This window comes from Molothrus aeneus, chromosome 3 (genome assembly GCF_037042795.1).
Source record: "Molothrus aeneus isolate 106 chromosome 3, BPBGC_Maene_1.0, whole genome shotgun sequence".
NCBI classification, from domain to species: Eukaryota; Metazoa; Chordata; class Aves; order Passeriformes; family Icteridae; genus Molothrus; species Molothrus aeneus.
In genome coordinates, this window is record NC_089648.1 from 111,103,938 (window position 1) to 111,127,850 (window position 23,913).

Below are 23,913 nucleotides of genomic sequence, written 5' to 3' on the forward strand. Positions count from 1 at the left end.
CCCATGCACTCACTGCTCTCCATCCATCCCATGCACTCACGGCTCCCCACCCATCCCATGCACTCACTGCTCCCCATCCATCCCATGCACTCACTGCTCTCCATCCCATGCACTCACTGCTGCCCATCCATCCCATGCACTCACTGCTCTCCATCCATCCCATGCATTCACTGCTCCCCATCCATCCCATGCACTCACTGCTCCCCATCCATCCCATGCACTCACTGCTCCCCATCCCATGCACTCACTGCTCCCCATCCATCCCATGCACTCACTGCTCCCCATCCATCCCATGCACTCACTGCTCTCCATCCATCCCATGCACTCACTGCTCCCCATCCCATGCACTCACTGCTCCCCATCCCCTGCACTCACTGCTCCCCATCCATCCCATGCACTCACTGCTCCCCATCCATCCCATGCACTCACTGCTCCCCATCCATCCCCTGCACTCACTGCTCCCCATCCATCCCATGCACTCACTGCTCCCCATCCATCCCCTGCACTCACTGCTCCCCATCCATCCCATGCACTCACTGCCCCCCATCCATCCCATGCACTCACTGCCCCCCACCCATCCCATGCACTCACTGCCCCCCATCCATCCCATGCACTCACTGCCCCCCATCCCATGCATTCACTGCTCTCCATCCATCCCATGCATTCACTGCTCCTCATCCCATGCACTCACAGCTCCCCATCCATCCCATGCACTCACTGCTCTCCATCCATCCCATGCACTCACAGCTCTCCATCCATCCCATGCACTCACAGCTCCCCATCCATCCCATGCACTCACTGCTCTCCATCCATCCCCTGCACTCACTGCTCCTCATCCCATGCACTCACTGCCCCCCATCCCATGCACTCACTGCCCCCCATCCCAGGGCTCAGGAAGGCCCTGCCATGGAGCAGTCACAGAAAAGCCTCAGGTGTCTCCCAGCTCCAAGAAACCATTTCCTGGCAAGTTTTCATTTGCAGCAAGTACCTGCTGTACATTATCCTGATAAGAACAGATGCCTCAGTGTATTTTTAGCCAGGCTGACCCCAGATCACACAAAAAACACCTCTTGGTCAGAGTAAGCCATGCTGGATTGAGATCAGCAGCAGCACAAGGTTCCCTTACAGAGCCCAGGGAGGGGAGGAGAAGGAGCAGAGCAGGGACTGTTTGCTCTGCAGCTCTGTGGAACAGCACATCACCAACCATCCCTTCCCAGTGAAAACCTCGTGGGAGAGCCCCTGATTTTGGGTTGGCTTTTCTTTCACAGCTAAACAAGAACCACTCTGAAAATTACAGAAGAGATGCTACATCCTGATATTAACTTCATTTTATTTTCCTTTAGTTCAAGGAAGAAGTGCCCATGCTTCTCTCCAAGGTGACCACAGCTGCCTTCCTATTAGAGAAGAGTGGCAGAAATAAATGCCCAGCCTAAATGGAAGCAGTCTGTATCCATCTGTAACTTTAACACAGCATTTTGAGGTGCCAGCTTCAGTTTGCACTACACAGAGGCAAGAGACAAGCTGAAGTTACTCCATCACAAACTTCCCACATTGCCCAACACCCAGTGCCCTGGAAACTAATCAGGCTAATAACTACCAATCTAAAAAAAAAAAATTATTTAAAACCTATGAGCTCTGAAAAAATAGTGAGAACATTGTAGCACTACCAGTTTCTGAAATACATAAAATTTATCTATTGCCAAAATGTTCTCAGTCCTCCACAAAACACAGGACAGACAAGTGGTGCCTGTGTGAAAAAAAAGCTCCATCTAAATGAAAAGCATCCCTATTAATTGGAATAAAGATCTTTTAAACATCAGCATTTAGCATTTACTTCTTCCCTCCAACAAAAAAAAAACCTGCCTTTCACCCTAACTGGCAACTCCTTCCAGAAAAATTTACAATCAGTAGCACACTGGAATTCACAGCGTTGCCATTAACTCTGACATCACTCCTACCAAGAAAACATTGATTAAGACATTTTTTTTGAGCAAGATTATTGCATACAGTGGGACAAGTGGGTGTTTTTCTCCTGTTCCATGAGACTCCAAGTCTCCTTTGCAACATTCCAGTCTGGTGCTGTCTGAACACCCACCACATCAAGGACAGGAGAAATGCAGAAACTGCCCATGCAAACCAGCAATCAAACCAAGGCAAATAACAAACAGCACATTCAAGAGCTCAAAGCCAGCTGGAAAAGAATGGAAGGGATGGAATTGCTGAGTCTTGTCCATATAGGACCAGCATCTGAACAGCAGCAATGCCCTAAAACTGCCCTAAAGCTCCCAGCACCAAGTCCTTTGGTTGCAGATGCAGCACTGCCTGTGGATGATTTAAAGCCTCACATAACACATTAAAAGAAAAGAAAAAGAGATAAATAAAAGAGAAATAAAATGTCTTTTGATATATTTGTAAGTCATAATTTGCTTCTATAAGCACAGTAAAAGACAGGTCCTGCTGTGAGGAGCTGGAGGCAAGGCAGGAGTGTCACCCACAGGGAAAAGTCTCACCTGCACCCAGGAGATGGGAAAGGGAGATAAAGGGTGAATTCTACAAGTTGCACAGAAAAACTGGCAGAGCCAAGGGAAAGTCTGCCAAGAGATCTCCAGTCCTTTCCCAAACTATTCCCCCTTCACAATTTAGGAATTGATTACATCTGCTGTCCTAGTCCTTCAAAACTGTTTCAATTTTAGGTTTTCTTTCTATTACTACACAGATTCAGTCCAAAAAAATGGATTTACTCTGAAGATCCAGTTTTCCAAGATAAGGAATTATAGAAATTGGGGAACCAATAGTTCCCAAAAGCCTCACTTGGCCCTCTGATAACTCAAACCTGCAGGTCCCTCAGCACACAGACCTGACTTTCTCTCAAAGGACTGAGATTTCCCTCCCAGCAGCTGGAACTGGAAAAGATGGGGTGTATGAAAACAAAAAGCCAGATGCCACCTCTCAGTAAGCTAGCAAATGGAAAAAAACACATGGCAGTCATTTCATCTCCCAGGTTTCTTCCAAAGAAGACAATCTTTCACACCCTACAGAGTGTGGTGATGGCATCCCTTTTTTGGGAATGTGGCAGGAAGTTCCACTGATTTCCTCATTTTCTGGCTCTAAGGAGGACACCAGACCCATTACTCTGTCTACTAATCATAGGATACTGTGAGTAGTAGCCAAAACTTCAGCTGCAGATTGGTTTTGTAACAGTGGTTTACATCCAGGATTCTCTGGACAAGGTTGGTACCTCCCGTTACACACTTGTTCATACCCCTGCTAATTTTTCTTGGCTACCTGGGCTGACCTGCAATATAATAGATGGCAATAACTGAAAGCAGTGTTATATTGTCCTACAATGAATAAATAAATACAACCCCATTTTCCTCAAGTAAATTTTCCCAACAGCAACAGGAAAACTGAGGGTTCCTCCCTCTACCTCAGCCTCTAAAAAGAAACCAAGTGCTGTCTGGTTCTAAAAGGAATTTAAGTGCATCCAAATAGTCCCTTGGCTTAGGCAGAGGAAACAATTTGCCTTTTACACTCCTTGAAAATGCTGTTTAAGATCTCTTATTGGGAAAAAGGTTACACTCAAACAACCACTCTTCAAGGAGTTTTTCCATGTCTAAAGCAAAGCAGAGCCAAAGTTGATTCATTTCAATTTCAGCCACAACCTTCAGTGTGGAAAGTCCTCTTTCCTTAGACACCTTTCAAGAGCAAAAGGACAAAGAAGATGTGAGCTCATGGATACAGGGAAAAAAGAAGGTAAAGAGGAAGAAGTAAAGATTTTAGAGCTAAGTTGAACAAGGGTTCTGTTATTAGCACAAGATACTGTTTCCTAAACAGCTTCATGTGACACTGCAAATAAAGGATGCAAGGCTGGGAAAAATCCACACAAAAGGTTTCATCTGGAGAGGGGTTTGGTAGTTTTCACACCTTCCAAAAACTCTCAAGTTTTCTCCACTACTTTGGAGGCAACACCTTTCATCAAAGGGAAATGTCAGGGAGTTACTTTGTAGGGTAAAACCTGAGCCTTTCCAAGCAGCTGGTACTGCATGGTTGCACCCAGGAATTCTGGGATCCTCAGAATCACAATTCCAGCCAGTGCAAAAATCAAGGCTTCTTGGCACTTTTACTCTTTAAAACAACTTTAAGAAAAAACAGCATCAACATGCTTAAGAGAAAAAACAGGCTTAGCTGTTCCTCTGAACCCACCCAACTTAAATCTGAATTATTCTCAGGCCAACTGTCAGCTGGAGCCTCCTGAATTTCAGTTTACACACAAAGCAAAAGTTTTGAGGCTCTGATTCCCCTGGAATTTTTCTTAATAGAATTCTGGATACTGAAGCCAAGTTCACATTAGAGAGCCTGAGTTTTAAATTCCTTAAAACAATTACACAGTTAATTTAATCAAGCCAATGTTTAAAGGAAATTAAACATAAACATTTTGATCTTTACAATAAAACTGTTAAAAGGGAAAAATAAGAACTGTGGTCAAACAAAATCTATGGAGAAGAACAATACAAGGAAATTAATTAAACTGTGATTTTGAAGATTGCTGGTTAGTTAAAGATAATGAGGAGCTTTACTTCTCTTTTTGTATTCAAGATCTATTTTGAGATTTGGAGAAGCAGGTGGGATTTGAAAGACATATCTCCAGCTTATCACTGTAACTATCAACATCCCATCCATGAGCTTGAGATCCAACCCAAAACCCTCTGAAGATCCTCTCTGACAAAATGTGTGGGGTTTTTTGCTGAAACTTTATATTATGCAGCCATTATGAATGGTTTTTATTTGTTCATTCTGAAGAGCCTCAGCTTATATTTCACATGAACTGACTACAACTTCACTGGCTGCTTCTGATTCCCAGATTTAGTGAGTGGTGGGAGGGCAGGGCAGGTATCTGTGGCTGAGGAGCTGGACAGACAGCTCTGGACAGACAGCTCTGGATGAGGCAGCTCTGCATCATTTGTTGCAAAGCAAAAAGCAGATTTCTTCCCACCCTCCTAAAAATTAACCTGGTCAGAGGGAGAACCTCTGGAGTACCCCAAACCAAGAAGTGAATTATCAGTGCTAATAAACAAAAGGCTTCCATTCTGTAAATAAACAGCAGGAGATGTTTAGGCTGCATTTGTTTACCAGGATTTGTCTTCTCAAGCTGGTACCATCTGTAAAATGCCCTTTTCTTCTGTTCACTCAGGTCTGACCCCTGCTGCAACAGCCAATGGGAGATCCGGCTCTGACTGATACCTGTGAAAAACCAGAACAGAACAAAAAGAGAGAGAAAGAGAAAATTTCTTCTTTACCAAAAGTTTTTAAGTGGTTTATCTACTGATAAAAGGCGGTGTCTTACAAAGCCCAGTAACTTGTGATGCTTCAATCCCAGAAAAAGCAGAGTTGAAGCTTCCCTGCTCTGTCCCAAACTGCCTGAATTTGTCCCTGGGGTTATGTTCAACCTCACTCAAGGAACACCCTGGAGTCTGCATAATCAGCCCCAAAGCAAAGAGGGGAAAAATTGGGAAACCAAAGCTATCATAGACTTGAATTGTCCACACCTTCTCTGATTCTGTGAAATGGGAACAAGTCCCTTCCCCACTATTACCTATAAATAATGACTGTTACAGTGAAATCCTTATCATTCAGTGCTTGAATAAGAACAGAGATAAACACAGAAAACAGTTTATGTGATATAGATCACATTCAGCCCAGAAATGGAGCAAACCAACTGTCAGCAGCTGTAACAACCCAGAAGGAGCAGATGTCTGTCAGCAAAGCAGGAGCCAAACTCAAGGTACCCAGACATGATCATGGACAAAACACTGCTGCTTTTAAAGCAAGAGTTCTAAGAAAACTGTAAGAAGGGGAAAAAAATTCCTAGAAGTTAATACAGTTATTTCCAAAGCAGGGAATGAAGGATCAATGCAGGAAGGGAAGGAAAAAAAAGAAAAGATCAGATCAGCAGTGGAACTAAATAAAACCAGAGGTTTAGAAGTGCATGAAGAGGTCAGCAATAGGTTTACCCGAAAATGTAAAAAATGCAGAGTTTGCTGACTAACTGAAGCACTACTTCAGAACTCCCTGTGCTTTCCACAAGGCCCTTCAGCTATCAGAACAGGTTAACAACATCCAAACTCTCCTGAGAAGTGAAGTTTTAGGAGGTGCTCCAAGTACCAATATACTGCCAACACCACCTGTGCCACCACCTGCTTGGTGATATCACCCAGGCAGGTAGAGGTTGGTTTGCACACAGAAACCAAACTACCTCCCCCCTCTAGAGATGCATCAAGGTTTTATAAGCTCTCATAATCATATTTAACTCATAAAAAACAGCCCCCTGTAGTTTTACCACTTCTAAAGTGGGGGTTTATTATGCTTTTTTTGGTGTGTTGAAGGTAGTTAACTTCGGAATGTCTCAACTTGACTCTCAGGTATCATATTCAGCTGGGTTTACACCAACCAGATTTTTAAAATCACTGGGTTTGTGCTCTTAATTGCTCTTCCTCAAACAGAATTCTGGAGGCAATGAAGTTTTAATTGTCCTGGGGGAAGGGATGGGTGTGTTTTGTTTCAGATACAGCAGCACACTGCTGCTCAGCAGAGCTCTGCCCACAAAACAGAGCCTGATTTTCCCAGACCCCACTCCCAGAGATTGCCTTGCCCTCAACTGGCAGAGTTCAGGAACAGCTGGGGCAGCCAAGAAGAGCTGCCTATCCCCAGGGCCTACAGTGGGATCTCAAACTGAGTTTATACTACTGGGGAACTGGAATTATTCAACCAAACACAGCCCTCAGACCCTGCCAAGTTTACATCAAGTAACTGTGGAAGCACACAAGTTAATAGCAGAAGAAGGCAGTGTAAGTTGATAAGACTCTTAGGCTCCAGCCTAGCTGAAATCCTGCCATCTGCATGCCTGATCACCAGTGCAAAGTCCAAGGTTTGAAAATGTGCAACTCTTGACCTATTATGATTTATAAAAACCATTTCTTGTCCTGGGCTGTGGGACACAAAGGTTTGTGTCTCACTGCTTTTGGCTGCCCTGTTCCCATTAATTAATCACTGGGTAACAGCTCCAGTCATTTACTTGTTGTTTACTATGGTCCACTTACACTCATTGCAGGGAATTAGTGTGTTGAGTGTCTGGATAACAACCTAAGATACAAACACAAAGCACTGGTAGATAAAAATTATAAACAGAGATTAAATGTCTGCCATGAGTGGAAAATCTGAATCGTGCTCAAGAGGCTGCCTGACACTGTCACACGTGGCACAGATGTCACCACTCCAGACAATGTGCTCAAGGACAGGGCACAGCAGCAGGAGCCAAAAAACTCAAGCTGGGCCTTGCCATGTCCACTTTCATGGAATCACAGAAAAATTTGAGTTGGAAAGACCTTTAAAGGTCATTTAGTCCAACACCCCCTGCAATGAGCTGGGACATAACTGGATCACATTGCTCAGAGCCCTGTCCAAGCTGACCTTGAATGTTTCCAGGGATGGGGCAGACACCAATTTCCTGACCAACCTGTGCCATCCTCATTGTAAAAAGCTTCTTTCCACAAATTATGCACTGTCCCAATGTCCTGAACTGCATCAAAGTTCTCCCAAACAGAGCTGGATCTGTGCTGGGATCCTTTTTGTGGCTGTCATTTAGCCAGAGCAGCTGAGCCTGTGACCTACTGCAAGTCCTCACAGTTCACAAAGCTGCTTCTGAAAAATGTTTTTAAGGCATAAAATTTATCTGTACCTCAGCAAGGTTGAGGCCTCAAAACTATCCCAACAGCTTGACCAACCCAAGGTCACATGCAAAGTCTTTCAGAAGAACTCATCCAGGGTCTGCCAGATCCCTGTGCTGTGGGATCCAAACCCATCCTTAACTCCTTTCATTGTAAAAAAAAGCAAATTCCTGAAATTGTCATGTCAAGAGTTTCTTGCATCTCAAGTGGGTTTCACACAGCTGACTCACAGGACAGTGACCACCAGGACCCTCCTGTCACACTGTCTCTAATCACACTCTGCTTTAGGGAACTGCACTGGCAGTAAAAAAGAAATCACCCTGCTCCCAGAAACAACTGATGAAATAACTTCTCTGGAGTACTGAAAATCCAGTTGAGCTGAGGAAATTCACTCTCCAAGTGAAGCAGGGACCTCAAGGAGGGCTCTGGGCTCAGCATCAGCAGGGCCAGGAACACACCTGGTTATGGACACCAGCAGTTTTCTCACAGAAAACACTGCAGGAATGTGCTATCCACAAAGGATTATTGCAGCTCAGATGCTGACTGCTTGTGTCACACTCACTCCTTCCCACAGCAGGTCACACCTCCCAGTGATAAACAAACCAGTCTGTGCTCACTCCCCTGGCCAGCCCTGCTGTCTCCTACACAACTGATTAGGGGAGAGTTTCCCCTTCAAATATATAAAATAAATGGCAAAATACATCATCAAGAGAAGGCCACTGCTATGTGCAGCTCAAATCTGCTCATAACCCTCAACTCTGCTATTCATCAAGTCTGACTTGAGAACTGGTTTTCACCTTCACTGATAGATTTGTTCAGCAGCTCTGCTTTGCATTTCTTTAATGTTTCTTTCAGGAGAGGTTTTTAGAAGCACCTGGAATACGTCAGAGCCTGGAGAAGAAAGTTAACTGACTGTGTTTTAATTCTTCACTTTGTAAGCAAAGTCCCAGATTCAGAGAACAAGTGCTTGCAAAGGACACCTATCAATTTAGGAGATTAGCACAGCTTGTTTACAGAAAACCTGCAAAGATCAAAATCATAAAAAACAAATCTCTGTGTTGTCATGAGTATTAAGAAAAAAAAAAAAAAACAAAAAGGAAGGAAAATGTTTCTCAAAATGCAGCTTCATGCCATTTGAGTGATCAATAATTCAGGAATTTTCTGAATTCTCTTCAGAGTGGAACTAGTTAAGTTTCCCTGTGTATTGGCATTTGCTCAGCATCCCTGTGTGTGGGTTCCAAACCTGTGGGGATTTTATTTGTTCCAGCAGTGCTCCAAGGCTGCCCTCCACTGCACGTGTGTTTAGCATAAACTAAAGCCAAGTCCTGGAGATCTCCTATCAATTAAGGCAGAGACAGGAGGACAGGGCTGGGTTGTACAAGCAGAATAATTGGGAAGGGTACCAGAACTGCACCCTGGAAAGCTCTGTGTGTATTTAAAAACAACCCAAAAAATGACTTCTGCGTTTTACTGTTGATGGGTTTGGGGATTTTTTTAATGGTAGCTTGGGTTTTATGTTTTTAAGAACTGAAAAAACCGAATTGAAATTTTTGCTCTGTAACTTCAGGAAAATAAGGGTGGCTTTTTTATTCCTTCCCTCCCTATGGGTAAAAAACAGGAAAGGTAATATTTCCAAACCTTGCAGAGGCATCATCCATCAAACCACTTCAGCCCATCTGCAGAGGGCTCATCCCTGTGCTCTCCTCCCTCTCTCCTTTACTGTAGAACAGAAAGACATCAGCTCCTGAAAATGTTTCCCCACCCTCCATCTAACTTTGGAAGCTCAGACAGCATCTCTGACAGAAGTTTACATTTCTCTCTTCATCCTCTGCCTCCTGACCATAACCTGGTGCCCAAGTACAATTCTTGTGGCAATTTAAGCAAATTCCACACGACTTAAATTTGATAAAAATTTGGCAGCTCACCTGCCCCAAGTGGGGCTGAACCCCCAGCCCTGAGCAGGCTGCAGTGATGTTAAAAGGAGCTCCAAACACCAGGAGAGGAAATTCCGCAGGAACTATTATTAGCTCCTGTTTATACTGTCATTTTTCTTATCAGTAGGAGATTATTTATACAGAGCCCAACCCAAGTGCTTCTTGTTTATCTTATTACAGACACCATTAAAAAAGTTTCTATAAAAAGCAGCTCCTGTTTTTAGGACCAGCACTAGTAAGTGTTATGCTAAGTTTTTGCTGCTTATCAATCATTCTTTATTTTCAAGTCACTTTTTAATACCCTGTTACTATTTTTCAACCTGCCCTGTCCTCTCCATACACCAGGCAGCCCTGTAGAATGTCTTCCAGGTTTAACTTTTCCTGTCAGATTCATTATCTAAATGACTTTTAGAGTTTCTGGTAATTTTATAAGGATTAAGAGAGCCTCAACATTTTTCTACTGCAACAGCTGACTTTAACCCTCAGCTCTGTGTTCCTCTCTCCTGCATCCTCCCTCTCCATCACTTGCCTTGTGCTGCAACAGGAAAAACAAGAGGAAAACCTGTTTACTGATGCAGAACTGCTCTGTAGGACTATGGATTCTGTAAGTGCTCTGCAAGGTTAGAATTAAAATGGGAAAAAGGAGAAATGTGGTTTTGAATTAAAGTGTAGTTTGAAGAATTAGCAAAATTAGGCAAAAAGGAGGTTTTGAGGGGTCACAACTGCAGCAGAGGTTTCTGCACCAAGGACAGAACATGGCAAGTTACAGAATGGGGATAAATAAGGTCATAAGGACAGAGGAAACAGAGAATTGGTGGAGGTTGTAAGGAAAAGTTGCCAGCAGAGGTAGCCAAGCCAAGCCACTCTCCTGGACAGAACCAGCCATAAATTTTTCATTTCTTTCTTGCCTCTTTCCCAGGGCAGAAGAGATGAAGACTAAAAGCCAATTTTTCTATTTTCCTCTTGTACAAGTAACTTTTTACAGAAAATCTTTATCAGTAAGACTAAGGCTGTAAATCCTGAGGTGATGCCATTTGGGATCACACACTCTGCAAAGCCTCTGCCTATACAAACTGGTTTTTTACTGAACCAGAAGCGATTTCCAGACATTCCTTGGGAGTCTCTTCCCCAGCTGAAAGGGATGTTGGAGGCATCTGAAGAATATTCCAAGCCATCCAGCACTCATCAGGCTGAGACAGCTCTGGAAGGGAGAGCCCTGGGATGCTCTGCCCCGGATCTCTGTCCCAAGATATTTCAGCCACTCCTCACCACTCCCTGCTTTGGAGAGGAAGCTGATGTTTCTCCCTGCTAGAGGTGAGCACACTCTTTAATCTGGTTTTTCCAAACATCTCTCTGAGATTTACCATTTCCCTCAGATAAGCCATTACTATGCACTTAGGGGTGGCACATAAGTGCTACACATCTGCATACACAAGGCCAGGGGTTGATTTACAATGAATCAGCTCCCACCAAGCCCAGGGAGGATGACTGAGATGTAAAGATGTACTGGTTTCCCATGGATTTGGCTCCAAAACAAGATAATAACCCAGTGCCTTCAGCTCAGCCCCCATTCTGTCCCACTGACACCCGGCAGTATTTCTCTGGTCCCTCTGTGAGCACAGAGTGGGTTGAGTGGGATGGGTGTGAAATCCAGGCAGCCACATCTCAAGTGGATGGGTTGGTGTCATTTATTCACAGGAGGAAATAAAGAGAGCTCCCAAAAGCTAAATGCCAACTTAATGGCCACTGAAATCCAAGAGAACAGGCTCAGGATGGAAGGAGGGAAAGGATCAGGTGTGAAGAGATTGGTCTTGCCTTTCCTACAGCTTCTTGCAGGGTATCAAACACATGCATCAAGGGTTAATTATAATTAATCAGTTAATTATAATTAGATCCATTCCTTTCACTGACACAGACTTGGGTCTGGTGTGGTGATTCTGATTCAATGACCCACAACTGGCCAAAAAAACCCAAACACTGGCTCCCTTTGGAAAGACTCCTTTTGTGCAATTTTCCCCTCTTTGCACTCCTTCTCTTGCAGGGGAAGCCAGCCTGACTTGCTGGGTGCTACACAGAGGTTAATTCAGAGATGGGCTCTTCCAGGACTATATTCAGGCAAGGAATGAACAAAAGCAGGAGAGTGACCCACTAACTACCAAAATTTTAAAGTTCACATACAATACAATTTAAGCAACTCAACTTATACATTAATTTTTGAAGTATTTGTGCTAACATCTGATAAGGCCAAAAACATCCCTTACATTTACATAAATTGTTAATCTCATGATTTTCAGGATGAAACTGAGCCCAGGGAAAGACAAGTCATTTTATCCAGGATCACAGAAGAGTTGGAGACATGAAAAGAATTCCTGGCTCTTTGGCTCAAGCACCACTTTGTGCTTGCCCACCTCAACTGCTGCCATGTCTGCAAAGCCACAGCTCCCAGACAGGGGGATTCCTATGACATTTCAAATCCTGGAAATATCATAAAACAACAACTTTCCTCCTACTGCTTTGGCATTCCCAGACATCTAGCTACCTTAAAAATTACCTATTTCAAGATTTTTATCCAAGCTTGGGTTAAGTAGTTAACGAATCTTAGAGGTGTAACATAGGACTGAGCTTTCTGAACTTTATCATCAAATCTTCATCCTCAAGAAAGGGCTGGAGTGAATCCAGGGCAGGGAATGGAGCTGAGGAAAAGGCTGGAACACCAGGAGGGGCTGAGGGAGCTGGGAAGGGGCTCAGCCTGCAGAAAAGGAGGCTCAGGGGGGACCTTGTGGCTCTGCACAACTCCCTGACAGGGAACAAGGGACAGCATGAGAGGGAACAGCCTCAAGCTGTGCCAGGGCAGGTTCAGGTTGGATATTGGGAACAATTCCTGCCTGGAAAGGGCTGTCCAGCCCTGGCACAGCTGCTCAGAGCACGGGTGGAGTCCCCATCCCTGGAGGGATTTAAAATCCCTGTGGATGTGGCACCTGGGGACACAGATCAGTGGTGGCCTTGGCAGCGCTGGGGGAGGGATCAGACTCAATGGTCTTAGAGGGCTTTTCCAACCAAAATGATTCTGAGGCTGTTCCAGGCAAGGCCTGTGTGCCTGGAAGGGAGAAATAACAGCACCTCACCCCATGGAGGAGCAACAGGACTTTGTTACCCTCTCTGTAAAGCTCAGGGAACACACCCAGGGAAGAAGTGGCACCACTGCAGTGAGTTCACCTGTCTGGATGTGAGAGAGAAGGCTCAGGGCACAGGGCACCCAGAACTGCTGCTCTTTCCAGGTAAAACCTGAGCTGGTCTGGTCATCCCTCAACCTCCCTTTGGATTTTCATTAATTGTGACTCAAAGGATGGATAAAACTTTCAACTCTCATCCTCCAACTCCTGGCTGCAGTGGTACCAGCTATAGCTGTGTCTCCTGACTATTCATATACTTTTTAATATATAAATACACATTTATCTCTCTCTCTCCATACCCAGAGATGCAGATATGCATCTATTTGCCGCACTCAACAACAATTTAAGAATTAAGGAAAACCGTTTTCATTTTAAGATAAGAACTTCAGGCTTTATTATAATGCTGTAAAATAAAATCTGCCAGCACAAGCTACAGGAAAAAAAAAAGAAAAAAGAAAAAGTGATTCACTGGGGAAGTTCCATGATGTGCAGGACAATGGGTCTTAAATCAAAGGCATACATTATTATGACTAAGCTGACAGATCTGCACTGCAATGCAGAAAGCCAAGTGATATTCCAACATCTGCACCCTGCTCAGACAGGCAGTTCAGACACAGAGATTCCCAAAATGAGGAAAGGACTCCCCTCCCCGAGCTCTTACCTGTTACCTGTGCAACAACTGCTTGGGAAATTCTGCGGTTGGCGAGGAAGGCTTTGATTTCCTCCTTTATCACACTGCTGTCCCTCCTACCAAAACAAAACAACAACAGGACACACAAAAAGAGGGACAGACCAAAGTGCACCTGCAAGATGCAAAATGCCTTTATTTCCTTTATTCAGGGGGCAAGGAGTGGGGAAGGCTGGCATTAAAACAGCCCAAGTGCCTCGGTGCTGGACACTTCTTTTAACAAGTGTCACGTTTGATCAAAGTACCATAGCAGGAGAATGGATGACTCATGTCCCATATAATTCATATTAGGTGCAGCACTGCCATATGGAATGTACAAAGTTTCATTACACAGGGATGAATAAATCTCTCATACCAGCATAAAAACCTCACTCGTAAAAATGAGGCAGAAAAATAAAAAATAAAGGATAGCAGGGGCTGCATGGTTAGTTGCCCAAATGAATATGCATACACCAACCTCCACCAGCATCCCAAGGAAAAGATCCAAAATTTCGCAGCCTCTGTCCTCACACCCCCTCCTTCAGTCCCCTACTTAGTCCAGAGCTTGCACTGAATGAACTGAGGTTTTTGTATCATTTTTACAAGGTCTGCACAGGTAGTTCAGAAGGGGCTAAAACTGTGCTAAAAGCAAATAAATTGGAGGTTGCAAAAGTACTGTGATACACAGCAAATTTCAACTGCAATAAACACATACTTTGCCCCTCCTCTTCCTCTCTCCCTTCCTGAGAAGGGCAGACAATTAAAATGAGCCTTTATTAGGCCTTATGAGACATTTTCCTTCCCCTTCTCCCCTCCTGCCCCAGCTGCATTGAAGGCAGACTCAAGCTTGCAAATGTAAATGCAAAATGAATGCTGTGCTGTGGGTTCATTTTTATTTCTGTACCCAACACTCATCATCCATATGCCTGCAAACACAAGCAATTTCAGTTTAAATAAGTACTAAAAGCATTACCTGAGACTCACTGCACAGGAACCCAAACCTCAGCCATGGGAACTTGGCACTCTGCTGTACTCACCCCCTTCCTGCACAATTCCATCATCCTGCAGCCGACAGCAAATGAGGTTGATCGGCTTTTCTTACTGCTCATCTCTAATCCTCTCCCCCAAAAGCCACATCTTTCCCTGAAATCTCCAAACTACGTCCAACACATTTCCATTCTGGAGCTTATGGACTCCAGTCCTCCCACAGGTACTTCAGGAATAGTGTAGTTTTGGGGGGGGGGGGGGGGAAATAAATTCCAACATTATGACCAAAATTGTTTGGAGACATTTGGCCTTTCCTCTTAACTTCTTTGTGCTCTCAAAGCCCACTGACTGACTTTCATCCTCAGGAGTATAATCCCCTCCTTTCATCTTTGCCATAATGCTGAAAAGAAAGCTTCTAAAAGTAAAGGAAGGTCAGCCCTGAAAAAAAACCACCCCAAAGGCTCTCAGAGAAAACTTCTGCTTCTTCATTATTTGTATTTTTCTGCATCATTCTGCAAATCCCTGCCACAAATTATAAACAAACAGCATGCATCCTCTCCAGATCCCACTGGAAAGCACTGAACAGTCCAAGTTGGATTCCCTACTCTCCCTCTATATGGAAGGAATTACAATGGGTGTGAAATAGTGGAGAAGGAGTCATGTGAATTGATATTTGATCAGAATCCTGAATAAAAGCAAAAGAGTGCTCTAATATCAATCCAAATTTTTGGTATAGCACTGGAAAAATTACTTCAACAGTCAGACTGTGGGACTGGGGCTGCTTCCACAAGGCAGGTGAGAGGTTCTGGGATGGTGACCCTTGGAGCACTTGAAGGAAGAACTGCCTGAAGCAATTGTCTGATGCTCTCCTGATCATCATTATCATCATCATCATCACCAAATCCTCATGGAATTGTGTGGGTTGGAAGAGACATTTCAGGTCATTTAGTCCAAACCTACTGTGATAAGCAGGGTTATCTTCAACTAGAACAGGTCGCTCAGAGCCCTGTCCCACCTGACCTTTAATATTTCCTGGGATGAGACATCCACCACCTCCCCGGACAACTGTGCCAGCATTTTACCACCTCATTTGAGCAATCTTCCAACACACCCACTGCTGCACTTCTCACCTCCACACCTTTTACAGAGACCATCACTCACCTCATCAGCTCCTCCACTTTGTCGTCAATGTCCAAGTCCTCCTCGGAAGCCTCGAAGCTGTAGGACCTCTGGGCCAGGCTGTTGGCCAGGGGGTAGCGGGTGGGCGACATCTTCCCGTTGAAGGCAGACAACCTCTCGTTACTCTCCCTCCCGTTCTGATTCGTAGTGCAAGGCTGTGGGGAGGTGTCGTAACTGTTGCTCGGGGACGGGGACATCCCGGAGTGCTGCGTCTGCGTGGAAGCCGTGGCCGTCGAGGACGATGCCGGCACGTTGTTGGTGCTGTTGCCGTAGGAGCCGCCTCCGTAGCCGGATCTTCTCCCGAATTTGTCGCTGTGCTCTTGGTCCAGACGGTCCAAGGTTTCCAGGGCGTGCAGGATCTCATGCCTGGTCATTCCCGTGCGTCTCAGGCGCTGCAGGAGGTCGATCTGCTCTATGGTGAATCTTGGCTCGTCTGTGTAGTGAGACATGGTTTCCAGCAGGCTGGAAATGAGGGAAAATACAAAATACTTCAGTTCAATAGTTCTACGTGGTACATGGAAGGTGCTTTATGAATTCTAGTGCAAATCACAGCAAAATCCACCTCCAATCAACTTCAGCTGGACACCTGCCATGAATGCCAATCTCAGTACACAGCAGAAGGGTTCATTTTCCTTGGAGTGCTCCAACAGCATTTCAGACGTCTCCCTACATTCCCCATACCTGCACCAACCCTGCAGTTTGTGCCCTTTTGTGCTCTATGGTGAATCCTTGGCTCGTCTGTGTAGTGAGACATGGTTTCCAGCAGGCTGGAAATGAGGGAAAATACAAAATATTTCAGTTCAATAGTTCTACATGGCACGTGGAAGGTACTTTATAAATTCTGGCAGCCCCAAAATCCACCTCCACACGGCAGCTCCAAAATCCACCTCCAACCAACCTCAGCTGGACACCTGCCATGAATGCCAATCTCACTACACAGCAAAGGGTTTCTTTTCCTTGGAGTGCTCCAACAGCATTTCAGACCCCTCCTGACATTCCCCACACCCTGCAGTTTGTGCCCTTTTTTTTTTGTTTTTGATAAACCACAGCTACAGAGACTGTGGTCGCTCAGTAATTATGGCTGCAACTTGATCCCAGACAAAATTTTGCCCAGTGTTAAGTACCCACCAGACAGGAATCTCAGATTTCTGTGGGGGCCACAGATCTGAGTTTTTCTGGACAAGTTTTCACCAGTTATGACATGAGATTTATGAATCTCTACTCTTTCAAATCTTAACTACAAAGAGTTCAAGTTGCCCTAACTTTTGTTGCTACCTTGAAAAAAAAAAGAAGATAAAAACACACCCAGCGGAAATTCTAGTGGCCTGTAGGACCCAAGTTGATTTGACTGAAGTTGGATTTCTGAAGTTAGGAACTTTTGAACCTGGAATGTTGTCACAGATTGCCTGCCCTGACAAGGAAAAGTGCAGCACATCCAATTACTCCTGAGCTTTCATTTAAAGAAATAAGTCTTCAGCTTTTTCTCCTCTAAAGATTGGCTCCTTAGGTAACTTGACCATCCTGGTGGCTCAACAAAATCATTTTTAACTCCTAAACTTCCCAAGGTGCCAGAACAATGAATATTATTTGCTGCAAAGCCCAGAAATGGAACTGAAAAAAATCCCAGTATGCTCCCTTAATCGTGCTTCATTCCTAAGTCTCCTGGCTACAGATCCAAATGTCACACAAAAAACAAGATCTCCTCCTTCAGAACTCTGGATCTTGAGAAGAAGGGATGGCAGATGGAGGGCAGGCAGAACTTGGCAAGCAGAATATGGCATTTTCCATCCTTCTCGGGAATCTTCTCGTGAGTCAAGGGTTTATTGCCATTCCTGCAGGAGAGCAGGGTGAAGAGATCGCTCAAACTCCAGGAGACGTGACAGAGCTGATGTACAATCCCTGAGAGCCAGAGCAAATCATAGCTGAGGGAAAGTCAAGGAAGAATTCCAAGGACCCTGTGAAAAAGGCTGTCAGGCTGAGAGACCTTCCAGGGCTGCCTATTCCTCCCCACAAATTTTGAGGATGACTCCTTATGTCCATTTAGAGGACACAGTCTCAAGCTACGTCAGGGAAGGTATAGACTAGATGTTAGGAAGAAATTTTTCACAGAAAGAATAATAAAGTACTGGAATGTTCTTCCCAGGGAGGTGGCAGAATCACCATCTCTGGATATGTTTAAAAAAAGACTGGACATGGCACTTGGTGCTGTGCTCTAGTTGAGGTGTTAGGGCATAGGTTGGACTCAATGATCTTAGAGGTCTCTTCCAACCTCATTATTCTGTGATTCTGTGATTTCTGCCCTGGCACAGAGAAGTTCCTAACAGGATTCATGGAATGACTCAAGATCCATAGTTGGGGCTTAAGAACAACACTGAGAACTGGCTTGTTGGAGTAGAGCTGAAGTAGAGCTGTAAAGACAAAGCCAGGATACACAAATCCACAAAAATGGCACTTGCAGCCTGGGAAATACAGAAATGAGAAGAAAATCTCATCTTTGCCCTCATCCAGCAACTACTGAGCTCCTTAGATTGTTTTGTGGGAGAAGGAAGCAGGAGGACAATGCAAGGGGATGACTCCCATCCAAGAAAATGCCTGTGTGAGAAGACAGACGTTCTACATCCACATCAGCGCTTCAGCCCAACGGGAATGTGCTGTCCTCTGGAAAACTGATTACTGGAAACGTCCAGGCCATTTAAAATTTTCCAAGACAAGCACCCAGACTGTTGAACCACAGGAGGGCATGGCAGGCAATGCAGCAGTCAACCTGCAACTGACTGGAATTGTAACAACCCCAATTTGGAAGTGGCATCCCAGGCTGAGACCTTCGGAGCTTGGCGGGGAGCATTTGGAACCAGACGTTGTGTTCCAGGTTTGGCCTGTGGAGGAGGCAGGGCTGCTCCATCCTCCTCTCCCAGCTTTGGGAGAAGTGTCACAAGGACTTACTGACTCATCACAGCCAGCTCTGAGCAGCACCATTTTCAAGCAGAAAAATCTCTTTAAACATCTGGCCTTGAGGTGGTTTTCACTGGATACGCCAGCTCACCCTTCCTCAGGGCAACACCTGGTTTGGGCATTTCTTACTGATGTTTCTAATGTCACCATTTCCCAGATCATTTATCTGTCAATACCAAGTTTCATGTGCTCAGGTTCTTTGTTTGAACTGGAGAATTTAATGAGCCAGAGCCTCCAATCAGAATTACCTCCACTCTTCAGCATTTAATACTAAAGCATACTTTAAATTATTTAATCGTTAATTTATCACAGATGCAGAAACCCAGAACTTTTGTCCTTGTAGCCCCGTGAACTAAAAAACTCCCATCTGACAAAAGCAAGACTTTCCAGATGGCTTCAAGAATGTCAAGCAACACAGAATCATGGAATTACAGAAGGGTAATTGAAAGGGGCTGTAAAATCATTTAGTTCCACCCCTTGCCATGAGCGGGGACAGCTTCCACTATCCTGGGGTGCTCCAAGCCCTGTCCAGCCTGGCCTTGGACACTTCCAAGGATGGAGCAGCCACAGCTTCTCTGGGCACCCTGTGCCAGGGCCTCACCACCTCCTGCAGCATTTGGTGGCCATGGCCAGCAACTCTCTCTAAAATTTGGGTGCCATTCCTAATTTGTCTGAAGTGCCAGGGCTCAGCTCCTGGATCTGGGTGCCCAGGCCAAATTAATCTCCTTTAGTGAATTACACACAATGATTTGGTGAATCCTAAGTGTCCTTTAGTGAATTCCAGCTAATGAAGTACAGAGTTCTCAGATGCAGGGGCAGGGGTTGACCTCTCGTTGCTCATGGCCTCAATTTGTCCCTCTTTGACACAGCTGAGCTTGTGCAGGAATTTCAATTCACGAGGATGCAAAAGCTGCTGGGCAAGGCCACCCTCTGCCCCAAGAATAAGATATTCAGTGATTTCCAACTTGTGTTCTGAAGTCCTATTCATCAATGGACTTTAAAGCCTTGCAGAAAGTAATGTAAGAGCAGCAAACTTAATGTCAAATTAACTCCATGATACCGTATTTAACACAAGCACTGGAAAAATGTGGACAAATTGAAAAAAAAAACCCAAACTAAAATCAATTTTCTGCTTGTCTGTCCATGCAAAGAATTAGTCCAGCCCTCTATAACTTTTAAGGCAACTTCTGGGTAATTTTTAAGAGGTAAGAACCAAAATTAAAGCATCTCCCTGCTGGTCTCACTAAAGTCATACAGAGATGCCCAAAGTGCCTTGCTTATATTTGCACACTCAGCAAATATTGCACTGACACATCTCATTGGTCTTCTTGATCTGGAACTCCCGTTCCCATCTTCATGTGCTTTTCTCCACAGCCATGAGATCTAGAAATAATGCTCCTGAGGGACTATTAGGATTGAAAACAGCTGCAGAAACTTGGAATTTTCCATTAAAACCCCAAAACAAATATTGCAAAATGTGGTATTATTGAACGTGTTCCAACATTGCCAACTATCCACAACTTTTTAATGAATAACTACAGCAAGCATTATTTCAAACTGTTACTCGAGCAGGGCTTTGGTTATTTTCCCTTTTTAAAATATTTTAATAAACTTATCCTGTTTAAAGATCAATTTACAAAGCAGTTAATTAAATCAACCATTTTAGAATCACCCTAATTTCATTCACCTCATTAAAGAGTGAATATTCTCCAGCACTTCATCCCCCCCACACACTGCAGTAAGAGCCTCTTATCCTCCTGCACTCCTCTGGCTACCTGTAATTCAATTTATTTCCCTCTCTTTTTCCTTTTGAAATACAATCAACTGCAAAAGTAGCAAGGAATAAAATAAGATAGAGACAAGCAGAATGATTGGGGGGTATAGAAGAAAATTAGGATGGAAAATATTTTTCCTGAGAACAGGTCTGTGGACTGACTTTGCTGTAGGCAAACTTTGCTGCCTGTGTAGCAAAATATCCTCTACATCCCATGCTTTATCTGTTATCAATACTCTCACCACTGACAATGGGCTGTCAAATTTCCTTGGGGAGACACCCAAAAAAAGGCGAGATAACCAAGGGAGAACAGCTGTAAATTTTTTCTCCCTGAAATTTTGCAAGCAAAACCTCTGCAAATTTCTAATTAAGCTCAAAACTAAAAGTGACTGATTTTTTAACAACTAAATCTTGCCCTTTAAGACAAAGTTTCTTTTAAGTTCTGGCAGAAAAAAAAATCTAAGTAGCCTAAAATATCAAATTTATTTACATTCCTTACACTAAATTGGCAATCATCCCCCCAAAAGATGGTCCAATTGTACCATTCTAAAGCATTAAAACTTTATGCTCATCTTTCACAGCTCATCCACAAGCAACCTGAGGTACCTGAATATCAGACTGAAGGGAGAACTCTAAGGAGGTGAATAAAAAGGAATTTATTTCCAGCCCAAACCCACAGATATAAAATATCCAGCAGGTCCCAACCAGCCCAATGCAGCACCACTCCTCCCCTTCTGAGGGGACTTTGTGGAGTGGAGGCTGTTCAAGGGCTGCTCTCACCAGCACTGCCTGTCCTTCTCATTCCATCAAGGTTTATTTAACCTCTTTTTTTTTTTTTAATTAATTTCACCCTTTGGATGTGGAGTTCCCTCCCCAGTTTGACTGTACTGTCCAATGGTACCATTCTAAAGCATTAAAACTTCATGCTCATCTTTCATGGCTCATCCACAAGCAACCTGAGGTACCTGAATATCAGACTGAAGGGAGAACTCTAAGGAGGTGAATAAAAAGGAATTTATCTCCAGCCCAAACCCACAGATATAAAATATCCAGCAGGTCCCAACCAGCCCAATGCAGCACCACTCCTCCCCTTCTGAGGGGACTTTGTGGAGTGGAGGCTGTTCAAGGGCTGCTCTCACCAGCACTGCCTGTCCTTCTCATTCCATCAAGGTTTATTTAACCTCTTTTTTTTTTTTTTTTAATTAATTTCACCCTTTGGATGTGGGGTTCCCTCCCCAGTCTGACTGTTCTGATCTCCAGTGGGGATATATGGCCAGAGTGCTCTCTTCCCTTATTTTCCTGCAATGTAGAGAGAAAAGTAAGGAAAAACACATCAAGGGTTTCTCACCTACTCTCACAGCCCAAGCCCACGCTGATACAAGAATCATTTACCCAACACTTAACTTTCTAGGTGATGGAGCACAGCAGAATAATCCCATAAAAACAGCTACGAGTTAAGTCCATGTCCAATTGAACTCGCAGAAGTTCAAAGCAATTCAATTACCCATTTGGGAATAAGGCCAGACAGCAGCCTTAACACCTCTAACACTTGAGAAAATGGCTCTGGACCCTTTAATGATCACAAGAAATCATTTTTTCCACTCTTCTACTCACTGTAGATGAGTAGGAAGCACTCTAGCATCACTGAGGAGATGCTCTTCTGCAGAGGTCCTTCTCCATTCCCATTAAAATTCACAGCTTTATCTAATAAGCAAAGCTTAAGACTTACAAAACCAGTTGAGCTTTCTGCTGTAAGACCTATATTTGATATAATCTGCATAATATGGATGTGGGCAAGAGCCAAAGTGTTCAGAACAGGATCCTAAGTCTGGTAATTGGTTTAAGAATGATTCTGATCGAGTCCCATCAACTGAGGAGAGCAGGATGAGGAGAGATGCCAACATTTCCCCTTGTCTGACCCACAGCACAGGGTAGGACACCTCTGCACTGCACTGGCCTGCTCACAGGGACATCCAGCATCTGTCATCTCATTTATTACAGCACCAGCATTTTTCACAACATCAGAGGCACCTCCTTAGTGTCATTCACTGCCATCTCACCATTTAAACGGAAGAGGAAAATCACAACATAAATTGTGGCTTTCCAGTTGAAATAGGTTCTTCCAAAGTACACAGTTAAAAAAACACTTTCTACAACTCTTTAATTAAACCAGAGTTTTAACTACCATCACACTTGGAAGCTGAACTCCTTAACCTGCCAGATTTTCCCTGTGTGTCTGTGCATCCATTACTGGTGAGAACTGCAGCCTGAGCAGCTCTGGAGGTGGATGTCCTCCTGATATTAAAAAGGGGCATTAAGGATGGCATTGCTATTTCCAAAGCAATGCAATTTGCTTATCACCCAGTCTGACATTCAAGCACCAAATCCACATGAAGTATTGCTCCAGATGCTTCCTATAAGAACCAGCAACTACAAAGAAACTCCACTTCCAGCTGCCCACGGTGATTTTTTAACCCTGTTTTAGGTTATGCAAGCTTTTTTCTATCTCCACACATATTTATGAGATCCAAAAGTATAGTTTAAAGTATAGTTTAACTCAGTCCTTCCTTTTCTACACAGAATTCCATGCTGGTGTTGGTTGGAAGGGAGCTTCAAGCTCATCTGCCATGGGCAGGGATGGCACTGAGAGATGAGGCTGATCAGGGCTCCATCCAACCCTTCACTCCATCCCAAAGGATGCAGTTGGTTCTTACAAGACACTCAAAGGAAGGGCTTTCACTAAGCTACAGCTGTTCCACCAACAGCACTGACATGTATCACCAAAAAAATCCCAGAATGTTCTGAGTTAGAAGGGACAAACAAGGATCAAGCCTAGAGGCAGAGACTGTGACCCTTCCAGGGCAGCTCTAAGGCACTGCTGGAATAGAATTGGGGCATTTAGGGCATAACAGTATCTAGTCTTCTGAAATTCAAGGTTTGGCTTTTTCTGTTCTTACTGAACAAATTAATCTCCTTCAATTTGGAGGGTGGTGAGGGCCTGGCACAGGTTTCTCAGAAGCTGTGGCTGTCCCTGCATCCCTGGAAATGTCCAAGGCCAGGCTGGACAGAGCTTGGAGCAACCTGGGACAGTGAGTGGCATCCCTGCCATTGGAATGAGATGATCTTTAAGGTTCCTTGCAACACAAACCATTGTGTGCCTCAATGATTCACAGCAATATAAATATTTCAGAACCACCTAAAACTTTGCACCATATTAAGCAAAGCTGCCTTCAAAACCAGGAGCTGATGCTGTGAATTCTGAGGCATAACAGAGGATTAAGGATCTGACTCATCACTTATGCTCATCAGTTGCAACTCCAGTATTTTCAGAGGAGTTGTATCAGTTTTCAAAAGAGAGAGAGAGAAAAAAAGAAAAAACCTCAGGCCTGAAGTGCTCATCATGTCAACGAACACAGAGCCATCCTCACCCATACGTTTGCATAATTATCTCCTGCAGTTGCATCTCTGGCTTCTGATTTTCAAAAAAAAAAAAAAAAAAAAAGGGCCTTTACTCCCATTCATC

General features: G+C 44.2%; 1 protein-coding gene across 9 annotated transcripts in view; it reads right to left on the reverse strand.

Moving 5' to 3' along the window:
• The window catches only part of HMBOX1 (homeobox containing 1), a 110,946-nt gene that overhangs the window by 35,469 nt on the left and 51,564 nt on the right, over positions 1-23,913 (reverse strand). For all 9 annotated transcript variants that reach the window (XM_066547628.1, XM_066547622.1, XM_066547627.1 and 6 more), the window contains 3 exons: positions 15,647-16,126; positions 13,493-13,578; positions 5,131-5,241 (listed from right to left, as the gene is read on the reverse strand). In XM_066547628.1, the coding sequence (XP_066403725.1) occupies positions 5,131-5,241; positions 13,493-13,578; positions 15,647-16,126 (677 nt within the window). The remainder of the gene's footprint in view (positions 1-5,130; positions 5,242-13,492; positions 13,579-15,646; positions 16,127-23,913) is intronic.